The 12,475-nt window shown below is 40.8% G+C and overlaps 1 protein-coding gene across 1 annotated transcript in view; it reads right to left on the reverse strand.

The window, feature by feature from the left end:
- The window catches only part of C8A (complement C8 alpha chain), a 67,970-nt gene that overhangs the window by 35,683 nt on the left and 19,812 nt on the right, over window positions 1-12,475 (reverse strand). Inside the window, exons 2-5 of the mRNA XM_049774605.1 lie at window positions 12,128-12,230; window positions 6,534-6,678; window positions 5,466-5,613; window positions 959-1,148 (exon numbers count right to left, since the gene is read on the reverse strand). Coding sequence (XP_049630562.1) covers window positions 959-1,148; window positions 5,466-5,613; window positions 6,534-6,678; window positions 12,128-12,230 — 586 coding nt within the window. The remainder of the gene's footprint in view (window positions 1-958; window positions 1,149-5,465; window positions 5,614-6,533; window positions 6,679-12,127; window positions 12,231-12,475) is intronic.

Genomic DNA, 12,475 nt, shown 5'->3' on the forward strand with positions numbered 1-12,475 from the left:
TACTGAAGTCAAGGAATGTGCCTTGCATGAGTCCAGCCCCAATTTGATCCCAGACACCACAAATGGACCCCTGAACACTATTGGGTTTAATCCCCAAAATACTGATTTTAAAATGATAATTCTCTGTCTTTGTGTTGTTATGAAGGTTAAATGGAGGGGGTTATATGGAAGTAAAAGTACTGGACACAGAGGAAACATCTACTATAACTTGGCAGGATATAAATTTCACCCAGAGGGTGAAGGCTGAAGAAATCAATGGCTTAAAGTTGATCATGAGTTATGTGGTACTTGAGTGGCCAGAAGCCAGTTTGAGAGATGGAGATAATCTCTGGGATGTTCAGCAATTCACCAGCACTTTCAATCTCAGAATCCTTTCTATAGTCCCACTCTGGAAACCAAGGCACACAGGTGATGAGTCGAGGGCTACTGCTGTTGGTGAGACTGAAGCTTGGATCTCAGATTCCCAGCCAGCCATTTTGTCTTTGGTTTTAAAACTAACAGGACATATGTGAGTTTGATTATCTGAATTAAGAGTCAGAAGACTGGTTTCATTTCCTAAAATCAGGTGGCAATACACTGCCGAAGATCCCATCTTACTTATTTTCTCCCAAACCCTCGGCCTGGAAACCAGTCTTCTGACTCGTATTTCAGATAATCAAACCCACATATGTCCTGTTAGTTTTGCAACGGATCATTACATAACAAGTAGGAATAACTCCCAGAACCAGGCATATCTCTCTCTCTCTCTCTCTCTCTCTCTCTCTCTCTCTCTCTCTCTCTCTCTCTCTCTCTCCCTCTCTCTCTCTCTCTCTCTCTCTCTCTCTCTCTCTCTCTCTCCCTCCCTCTCTCTCTCTCTCTCTCTCTCTCTCTCTCTCTCTCTCCCTCTCTCTCTCTCTCTCTCTCTCTCTCTCTCTCACTCTCTCTCACTATCTGTGAGCATCTTCATGTGCAGGCCTACCTCAAAGTGGTACTTCAGAAAGTTGTAGGGTTTCCGGAAGTACTTCTCATCCTCCCCATAGTAGAGGCGCTCACAGGCAGGGTCATAGCGCAGCTCCCTCCACTCGCCATTGTACACTGTCTCGCACTGGCCCCCGTAGTATGTGGGATCATACACACTTTGCACTTCTTCCTGTGTCAGGATATTGTACCTACATGGAAAGGGCAGGCAACTTCTGGTAGCATTCACTGGACTGGCAAAGCGACATAAAATAACCTTTAGAAAATGGGATCTCTAGTAGATTAAGCTGTGGTTTCTAGAATTGTGTTCTTTAGAGTGTTTTGAAGTAGAAGTAGCTCAAAAAGTACCTCACTTAGTGGAACAATGGGAGGCAAAGTGGGCTGAACCCGAACCTTTGGGCTATTTTTAACCAGAGTAGCCAGATAGCTCCATGCAGCATCTCAAAAGAAGCTCCTACATAGGAGATAGCTCTAAGTGTGTTTGGACTAAGTTACGTATACTTATCTAGAGTCCTGACTTTATTTTCCTGTTATGACTCCTCAAGCTGTGTGACTTGAGACAAACCATGTAATTCCTCTTGAGTTTCAGTCATTTGTGAACAGTATTCCCTTGGTCTTGTCCAAGCTGAATATGAATCCAAAACTTGGAGAGGAAACCTTCATATTAAGTACTGAATAAATTGTTGTTATTTTTATTTGCATTGCTTCAGAAAAGGACTTTCGCTAAAATAAAAATCAGTTGCTTTGTAATAGAGTAACCTGTGGTACTCTATTGAGAGTCTATTCCTCAGAATGTTTCTCTTGCATCACAGAATATCTGAGCATTAACTCCTTAAGTCACGAAGACTGCTTTTTAGTTTCCACCTCAGATGTTTACTAATAGGATGATTTTTAACCATTCTAGATGCATCCTGACCTTTGTTTTCCTCATTTGATTAGTAGGTTTCTACATTTTTTGTGGTCTGAATTTTGGAATTAAAGGAAAACAGAAGTAAACTTGAAATAAACTTAGTAAAAGTAAACTAGAAGTAAATTTGCTAGATACTGAATACATGTTTCTTCCTGTCCCCTAATCTAAGAATCTTCTAGAAATGTTTTTCCTATAGACCCAGTGAAAGAGGGATGTAGCACAGTGGTAGGGCACTTCCTTTGTTTGTTTTGTTTTTGTTTCTGGGCCAGACCAGGTGACACTCAGAGTCCACTCCTGGCTATGAGCTCAGAAATTGCTCCTGGCTTGGGGGACTATATGGGATAGAACTGAGGTCCATTCTTGTGTTAGTTGTGTGCAAGGCAAACACCCTACCGCTGCACTACCGCTTGGGTTCCAAGGGCACTTAATTTTTATGTGTGATGTCCCTAACACTGATACATATATATGACTATATCTACACAGAGAGACACATTTTCTCATACATTTCTCATATTTTTTAACTTTCTTCCCAAATGCCATATTTAGGCCACATGTACTATTATTTTAACTATATTTAGGTAAAGAAAATATATTAAATAGATAACATACAAATTTAGTTTCCTAAAACCAGATAGCTGAATAAAAACCTTTAGAATTGGTTGAGTCCAAGGACCTGACAATCAAAGTGACATATGTTACGTTACAAGCAATAAAATAATGATTGTCTTTTCTCAAACGACTATTTGATCCTTGAGATTCAAGTGAAACTTTGCCTCTATACAATTGTTGATACCTTGGACAGTCCTTCCTCCTCCTGTGTCCCTTTAGGCATTTGGATTATGTATATTGCATAATATCAGTCATGTTTATTTATGCCCTCTGCAGAAAAGGCACAAAAGCAGAAGATGAGCAGAGAAAATCCTGAATCCATCCTACTTCAAAGGGATAAATGGATAATTACAGAGCACCTGGCAGATAGCAGAAATTCAATGTAAGTTAACTTCCTTCTTCTCTTCCTTTCTCCATCTCTTTCTTCTCATTAGTGAAAGTGATGTAATAATAGCTTTGATGAATTGAGCGCACACTCTACAAGACATTTAGCATGCATTAGCTTTCAACCTCATGACAATTCTGCAAATGCAGAAATTGAAGCTCAGAAAAATTAAGTAGCTTGCTTATAGGCACAGCTGGATTTATATCCTAGATGTTTTTGACACTGAAATCTGGATTTCCCCCCACTATATCCTACAGTTTCTGTCTTTCCTCTCATTGAGCATGTTTCTATCTGTCACTTTTAAATACAGGTTCTCTGATGGGTCAAACATTCAATGTAATAATAAGCCTCAGATTACATGATCACCTTTAAACATAAAAGACTACTAAGCTTATAGATATTTGGAATAACTGGTTATAGTACCCTAGAGAATCTGAAAAGACAGAAAAATTTCTCTCTTTAGAAATTTATGCAAAAATATTCACAAATGTACTTAAAAATATATTCAGGGATGTCCACTGCAGAATTGTTTATAAGAGGGAAGCATCAGAAAACACTCCGATCATATTTAAAATAGAAACAGTCAAATAAATTATCATGTATAATAATACCTGAGAGGAGTTAGAAAAAATATGTAAAGATCCTAACAGTAAATAATTTAAGTTTTGCAGGTCACAGATATCTGTTGCAACTGCTCATTTTAGAGTGAAAATTGATTTTCAATGAAATTTTATTTATAGAAAACTGAATTTGACCGTTAGGCCATAGTTTGTTGGCCCTTGAGCATACTATGCTTCTGGGGAAAAGGCAGTAGTAGAGGCTATGGGATGAAATCCTCACAACTGCTATTAAGTAAAAAATATGTGTATATGTATGGTATAATTACATTATCTAAAACATACTTATGTTTATAGTATGCAATACAGAGTCAGATTTATATAAAATGCACATCACAGATGCATATTTACAGTCTTGAAGAACCAACAACAAGCTGTTAACAAGAATCAGCTCTAGGAAGGAATGTGAAGAAGGGTGATATATGGAGTATAGGAAGGAGAGAGTGAGTTTTCAATTTTACCTTAAGAATGTATTGCTTTTGCTGCACTAAATAAAAATATTAAACTGGGAACAGTTAAATTAAAAACCAACAACCCAAATCATCAGGAACAGCCTCTGAGGGTGAGCTGTTTCTGGAAGGCTTTATTCTGGGGAATTTCAAAGAGCAGATATGTACCTCCTCCTAGTTCTCATGAGTTCAAAGTCAAAGTGCTGCCTTTTGGTTTCTGGAGAGACAACTCTTCATGAGTTGCAGACAATGCCTTTTTAACTTGTTTACACATAACCTCTTATTTGCACACGGTGCAAAGGTACTCTCTTTATCCCTTCCACTTTCCATAGGCAAACTATTCCTCTCATATTAGGGTCCCCTAGTTTATGACTATGTGCACCTAATTGTCTCCAAAGAGCTCCATCTCCAAATATGATAATAGAATGGGTTGGAACCTGTACTTGGGAATTTTATTCAGATGTGATTATGAGAAACTGGAATTCCAATTCAGCTTTAAAAATGAGCTTCATAACTCTTCATGACTCATCTTCTTCCCAAGTAGAAGGACGCCATTATCACAAGAAATCTTTCCACTGAGGAAGAAATGATTTGGGTTAGGAATACAGGGAAGATCATTTCAGATAGAAGCAGGTTTCTCTACTGAGGCGTATAAGAAAGAAGTGTGATGCCTTCCAGAAACTGAACATAATCTGCACAGTGAGAACAAATGAGGATCAAGGTTGATGGTACCTCCACAGAGGAAGAAACTGAGGATGAGAAGTAAGAGAAACTTAAGGGTCTACTTCATCTCCTCTATGACTCCTTACCAAGAAGCATGTTTTGTTTTCATTGTCTCATACTGTTAACTTTGGCCAATCCAGTAACTGGGGTGCAAAGAAGAAAATAAATGGGACTTTTATACACTGGAACATGTGCATAGTCAAGAAGAGTTATCTTCTTGGGACTTGGTGGAAGGATATGTGGAAATGGTGGCCTCTCTAAAAGTCCTTGGAAATGGCATTGGGATGATGAGGCTGATCAGAGAAATAGGGCAGGGTTAAGAGATAATGGGAACCACTAGCCAGCATCCAGATGAGCTCTGTCATGTGGGCATGATGAGGCACACTACCAGCTATGGACTGAATATCTGTGCCCCTCTCTAAACTTATAAGTTTAATTCTAGCCTCCCAGAATGACGATCTTAAAATGAACAAAGGGAGATCTTTCAGAAATGAATGAGTACTCATATACGGGCCCAGTTCTTTCCCCTCCTCTGGGAATACAATAGGTTTGAACCCTGACATAGGTGTCACCCCAGAGCTAAAAGAGAGAAATACCTGCCCTTCCAAACCCCTAGAGTGGATGTTTTACAAAAAAAAAAGTCAAGAGGACTGTGTACACCACCTTGAAGTTGGGGAAAATTTCCTCCTCCAAAGATGCGCAGAGGCACAGGAATTCTCCAAAGACACTCCATGCTGAGTCCTACCTGCCTTGATGTCCTAGGAGAAGAAAGAGAACCCATACCCAGCCTCTGCGCACACAGTGGCAGGACTTACCCCCAAGCCGCCTTCTCTGAGCCTGGAATGGGCTCATACCAACTGCAGTCATCCTCGGGGACCCTGACATCATCACAGTCATTCTCGTCGGAGCCATCAAGGCAATCTATGTCTCCATTACACACCAGGTGGCGTTTCAGGCATCGTCCTATGAGATGAAAAGCTGTAAATGCTTGTTGAACCTTCTGAACTCCTCCCTCTCTCTCCTGTTTGCTAAGGTAGCCACTATAACTGTTCTTCCTTTGAAATAGCCTTCAGACTTTTCTTTCTTTTTCTTCCTTTCTCTATTCTCACTACTTGTTTTATTCCACACTTCCTTTGAGCTTCCTGCTCAAGCTGTCCCCAGATCCTTTCTTTAACCCACAGCCACACGACAGCCTTCTGAAATGACAGTTTGGCCAGGCCAACCCCTACTCAATTTTCCAGAAAACTCCTTCTTCTTCCTTTAAATGCCAACATCTTCCCTGCCCCACCTCCTACCACTGCCATCTGGCTACAATTCCCTCACTGCCTTTGATTCCCCAGCCTTGTGTTTGTGCATAGCCTCTTTCCTGGAAAACATTTTTTATTTTCTAAGTTTTCACTCCAGAGCCAATTAAAGGCTACTTGGATCCTGAGGGCAGTTATGGGAACTTTCTGATAGAAGTTCTCCTGGAACCACATACTTATGCCAATTGCACCAACTCATCTCAGGAAACTATCACTGGCTCCTTGCAAATCTCACTCTCTCTAAGACTATGATAGCCTTGAGGTGAGGTCCATTGGTTTTCTTCTCCAGATCTCTCCCAGGGAGTGGTTCGTTATACTGAATCAGTTCTCAGACACTAGTTATTAAATGTAAAGATGAATGAGTGAATTGCATCTTCTCTAAATGAATCAACAGATGTTCCAACCAACTTGCATCAAAATCACCGAAGCTGCTGACTTGACGTAAATTTTTCTATTTTGGGGCCCCACCTGAAGTGACAGTGGAAGGGCTCACAGGGTTGTATTTTAACAAGTTCCCCAAAGAGGCATTGTACATGTTAATGCAGAAGCCCAGCTGTTCATTCCCAGAAACCCACTCACCTGTTTCCTTGCACTGGAATTCCTGGCCACACTGAGCTGGCTTCAAACAAGCTGTGGGACTGTGACAGCTGGCTTGATCCCAGACACTGCCGCTGCAGATGGTGCCCCCAAACTTGTTTGGCTGCAGGAGGCTCCGGTATCGGTACTACATTGGGGGGTTTGAATCAGATATGTTCATTGTCTATCAATCACCCAAGATTTCTACAGACAGATCACAGTTCAGCATAAGGAAGAAGAGTCTTCTGATTAAGAACTGCCTAAAAATCTGTCATTTGAGGGATGAGTATTCACAACTAGAGATGGCACAGTTACCAGCTGCAATGTTTAAGTAAAATCTCCCAGCAACAAAGGAAGAACTTTGCTAATATGATAATATATACCTAGGGTCTTCCTACTTGCCGGGCAAGGCTATACTTGCTGACAACTTCTCTCATCACTTTTTGCCTAGTCATCTTTCAAGACTCAGGGTTTAGCACTCCAAGAAGTTGTCCCTAAGCTATAATTCTGCAATGTGCTCTCTCCTTGCACTTCTCAGATGGTGATCCATTCTTTTTATTTATCAACTTTTATCACTACTGTAGGAACACTTTTTCTAAGAGGCTGCAGTAGTGGGGGAAAGACCCTGTCTTATTTGTTTCCACACACATCGCCATAGCATTGATCTGTGGTCAAGTAAATAAGCACTTTTAGGCCTGTGACTTTTCCTTCTCAGGATTGTTTGTAATAATGGAATCCTTCTTCTTGGAAAGATGATGAGTTATGAAGTTTACAAAGCTCATTTTTTAAATTTATTTTTATTTTTTTGTGGATGCCTGCTCCTTCACCTCTTTGAGCCATGAAGCCCAACAGAAACTGGGACTTGGGCTGATGGCCTGGTCTATCTGGATGAGAATGCACCTCATCCTTACAACAAATCTCATTTTTTAAGCTGGACTGGAATTCCAGTTCTGCTACTTCCCCTGTGTCACTGGGTGAATTGCTTGCTATTTCTTTTTTGTTTGTTTGTTTTTGTTTTTTGGGCCACACCCATTTGACGCTCAGGGGTTACTCCTGGCTATGAGCTCAGAAATCGCTCCTGACTTGGAGGAGACCATATGGGACGCCGGGGGATCTGTGGTCTGTGCCAGGCTAGCACTTGCAAGGCAGATGCCTTATCTCTAGTGCCACTGTGCCGGCGCTTGCCATTTCTTTTCTTTTCTTTCTTTCTTTCTTTCTTTCTTTCTTTCTTTCTTTCTTTCTTTCTTTCTTTCTTTCTTTCTTTCTTTCTTTCTTTCTTTCTTTCTTTTTCTTTTTTCTTTCTTTCTTTCTTTCTTTCTTTCTTTCTTTCTTTCTTTCTTTCTTTCTTTCTTTCTTTCTTTCTTTCTTTCTTTCTTTCTTCCTTCCTTCCATCCTTCCTTCCTTCCTTCCTTCCTTCCTTCCTTCCTTCCTTCCTTCCTTCCTTCCTTCCTTCCTTCCTTCCTTCCTTCCTTCCTTCCTTCCTTCCTTCCTTCCTTCCTTCCTTCCTTCCTTCCTTCCTTTCTTTCCTTTTTTTTTTTGTTTTTGTTTTTGGGTCACACCCGGCAGTGATCAGAGGTTACTCCTGGCTCTATGCTCAGAAATCACTCCTGATCCCCTGATTTCAGGGGATCATATGGGATGCCGAGATTCAAACCACCGACCTTCTGTATGAAAAGCAAATACCTTACCTCCATGCTATCCCTCTGGCCCCCCGGTGCTTGTTATTTTTAAACATTGGTTTTCTCATTTGTAAAAGAGAAGCTCTCTAAGAGCTATGAAAATTATACATAGAGGGCTCCCTCCTTCCTGCCTTCACTCTCCCTCCCTCCCTCTTTCTCCTCCTATCCTCCATTCCTTCCCTTCCTCTGCCCTTCCCTCCTTCCTTTGCTCCCTCCATCCATCCCTTCTCTCTCTCCCTTTCTTCTTTCCCTCCCTCCCTCCCTTTTCTTCCCTCCCTCCCTTCCTTCCTTCCTTCCTTCCTTCCTTCCTTCCTTCCTTCCTTCCTTCCTTCCTTCCTTCCTTCCTTCCCTCCCTTCCTTCTCTACCTCCCCTCCTCCCTCCCTTCCTTGCCATCCAAACCCCAAACAAGAAAAAACAAAAACAACAACAACAAAAAGAAAATTATACATAGAGGAATCACTTTGTCATCTGCTACTTGGCACGCTTTAGGCATGATAGCTCCTGGCATCCTTACCATCCTGCATCCAGTGGCTGAACTCCTCCAGCCAGAAGTACAACCTCAGTTGTTTTACTTAGATTGGATTGGTGACCATCCATCCATGTTACTTAACATTTTCTATAAAGTTCAAAAGGAGGTAGCTGAGTGAAGTGTACATGGGCATTTTGGAATAGACTAAGCTTTCAGTGTGGCTCTGCCACTTTCTTAATGGGTACCTTCAGCAAAGACGATAGCAGAATCTTTCATGTACAGTTAGTTGGCTGTGAAAGTAGAATGTGACAATTTACTTAAAGCATTGCACAGCACATGGTATATAGAGAGTAGTTAATGAGTGGTAACTATTAATGCCGGTATCATCCTTCCTGTGGTGCCCATATCTGGCATGATGCCACAGAAAAGAGGTTCATTCCCACTGGCTCCCTAATTTCTCCGTTGTTATCAAATAATGAAGACATTGCTCGGCAGAAAGGTTGGTGCAGCCTCTCCCATAGGGATGTTTCCGTGCCATTGCCTGTGCTTGGAATCATCAAGACATAATTTTCTTTTCTAGCTAGTAGATAACATTTCTATCCAGAAACACATCTTGGTGTGAGTTTTGAGAGAAAGAAACATACCAATTAAAAGAGGCAAGTTGGGGGAGGATGGGGGTATCTTTCATTAACACAATTAACAGTATCTAATTATTTTAAAGATTGTGTTAAAGACAGATACATCTTTCTAAGTGCTAAGGGAGTAAGTGATTTAACTGTTGTTTTCAACAGTAAATCATTCACTTGTGCTATCTGCTATCACAACTGCAACCCAGGAGAACAGACATAGGTGAGGGCTGACTAGTAGATTGAATAACAGCGAGGCAATGAAGTCAAATCATAATCCTAGAACAATTAAAAGGTGATCTTATTTGGGAGAATGATTTTTGACAGATGTTAATGTTTCTGAGATCAGAAAATTGCTCTTAAATATTCCCATGGGCCCTCAGTATCATCTAAGGAACCTTACAAGAGGACAGAAGAGTTTGTCACATAGATACACAGAGTAAATATGCATGAATAAGGAGAGAATGTGACAACAGGGGCTGCAACATTGAGGCACCAAGACAAGAATTGCCAAAGCCAGAACGTGGCTCACAGGCATATCACCTAAACCCTAATTTTTTTTTTTTAATTTTTGGGCCATACCCAGTGATGCTCAGGGTTTACTCCTGGTTATGTGCTCAGAAATTGCACCTGGTTTGGGGGATCATATGAGACCCCAGAGGATTGAACCAAGGTCAGTCCTAGGCTAGTGCGGCAAGGCAGACACCTTACTACTTGCGCCACCATTCTGGCCCCTAAACCCTAAATTCTAATCCCAAAAGTACATTGCTGCTGAGCACTGCCAGGTATAATTAGATAATATTTAATTTCAATGAGAAGATAGGTAAAGAATTGCCAGCTAACACCATGTCTGGAATAGGCAAAGAATAAAAAGTCTTAGAGACATGAAGAGAATCTGCTGGCCACTTCATTTCAAATGACCAGAACTTTGAGGTAATACATTTCTATTGTTTGAAAGACATCTAATTCATGCCCATTAGTTATAGCAGACTCATATCTAATAAAGAATAGCAAAGAAAAATAACTTTGGAGCCAGGTCCTTTTAAATAAGAATGAGTCTAGTCACTTTGGTCATATTGCAGAGGTATAAAGGCAGAACAAGCTTTTTTTTTTTTTTTGATGTTGAGTAGTGCTTTACTTACTGCTCTGAATGGCACACCCATATTTGGTTTAAATAATTCATTAGCCTTTACCAAGTAGGTAATCTAACTCAAAAAAAAAAACTTGGGAAAGTTGGAATTTAAAAGTAAAAGAACATCTATGATGCTAGGTCCTGGGATTGAAGAGGGACAGAAGTAGACTCTTACTTTTATTGATCACTTAGTATGTGCCAGATGCCATAAAGAATACTTTGCATGCTTTTCTCATGTCGTGCTTATAGCAGTGATGATGTCCCTAAGACATTGATGGAAGGATGCTGACATTTGGTGGTGCATGTGGTCTTGAGTGTTGCAACACAACTGTCGTTAATGATTCTTCAAGTAAAAGCAAAACATTAATAAAAATGAGAGTAGAAAATAAATGCTTTTATTATAAAGCATTGTAACAATAGGGTTGGAAAGATACTAGCCTTGCATGCAGCTGCCTAAATTCAATCTCTGGTATCACAAATGGTCCTTTGAGTATCATCACAGTGAATGCTTATCATAAAGCCAGAAGGAAGTCATGAGTATGGCCAACAGAGGTCCACAAGAAAAATAATACTAATTGTGATGATGATGCTGCTGATGATATAAATGCAGTTACTTCTCTCACTTGTATATAAGAATTCAGAGTTACAGAGGGATTTAAAAACATCCAAAAAAGAGGCTGGAGCAATAGTATAACTGGTACAGCACTTGCCTTACAAGCTACCAACCTGGGTTCAACCTGAGTTCAATCCCCCAACACTCCCAGAGCCCAATAGGAGTGATCTCTGAGTATAGAGCCAGGAATAAGCCCTGACCATTACTGAGAATGTCACCCCCCCCCCCCCGGAAAAAATAAACAAGAACTCCCAAATGTCCAAAGTAAAAAAGTTACAGTGCCTGAATCTAAACTGCAGAATTACAGTTTAAACTCAACAATAATGTAAGGATAGATAAAATTTGGGCAGGGACATACCAAAGAAGGAGCTGAGATGCTAGTTACAACCCATTCCTGGGTGCTTCCAGTAAAGGCATATGCTGATGTAGAGTTCTAAAATAGTGATTTAACAGAACCAAAATCAGTCTGCTTCTATTTAGCCCCAGAGTTGGTGATTCTGACCAGCAGAAATTGTAGAGTTCTTCTTGGTCAGAGGGAGTTGAGACATGCTCCTAGCACCACCTTCAGTTCGTAAGCCACTGAGTTTGATGACCATTTTGCACCAAAACTACTCACACGGACAAGGCATCACCTATCTCTTCCTGAGCAAGTCAGCTTGTGCATACAAGGAATATTAGGTTCTTAGGAAACACATCTGTGACATGTTCTGGGTCATCTCCACTCGAAGGAGGTCACAGGCAGACTGGCACTTGGTTCCTAAGCCATTAGTCCTTCCAGATGGTCCTCATTAGGGGACAGTAGATTGGCTAGGACCCAGAGAGCCCATTGGGGCTTAGCAGCCTATATCCAGATGGCCTCTGGTCTGCAGATGAGCTGTAATATACAGCTTCACCCAATGATGCCTCACAGACAAAATCAGGAGAGACAAAAACAGTTTCCCTGTCCCTGGGGCCAAGGCTTCCAAATTCTTTATCTTCCCTACCCACAACATTTATACAACCTCCTCCTTGTGTCTATGTAAAGAATGCCTTTCACACACTTTAAATAGGAAATGCTTCCCAATGCAAATAGCTTACCTTTTGGTCCTGGCATGGGAAGCAGTCTGTCCACTCTGCCCAGCTGCCCAGTTGGCAGGTGACTGGACTGAAGGTGTAGCTCTGTGCATCTCGACTCACTCTCCTAAAAGAAAGAAAAACAATGGTGAGCCATTTTATGTGCTCATTTTCACTTCACAATGATAACTTCAAAATGGTCTTTCAAAGGGGAGGTGTTATCATTGTAGAATAGAAGCTAACTTTCCTGCATTGTATTGATGCATCACTGACAAAAATGTTGTAAGTTTCATATAGAGTATGATGGCTTGTTTTTATGCATGTATTGAACATATGTCATCCTCATAGTTAACATTAATTTTTATGGTGTGG

The sequence above is a fragment of the Suncus etruscus genome, chromosome 6, assembly GCF_024139225.1.
Source record: "Suncus etruscus isolate mSunEtr1 chromosome 6, mSunEtr1.pri.cur, whole genome shotgun sequence".
Taxonomy (NCBI): Eukaryota; Metazoa; Chordata; class Mammalia; order Eulipotyphla; family Soricidae; genus Suncus; species Suncus etruscus.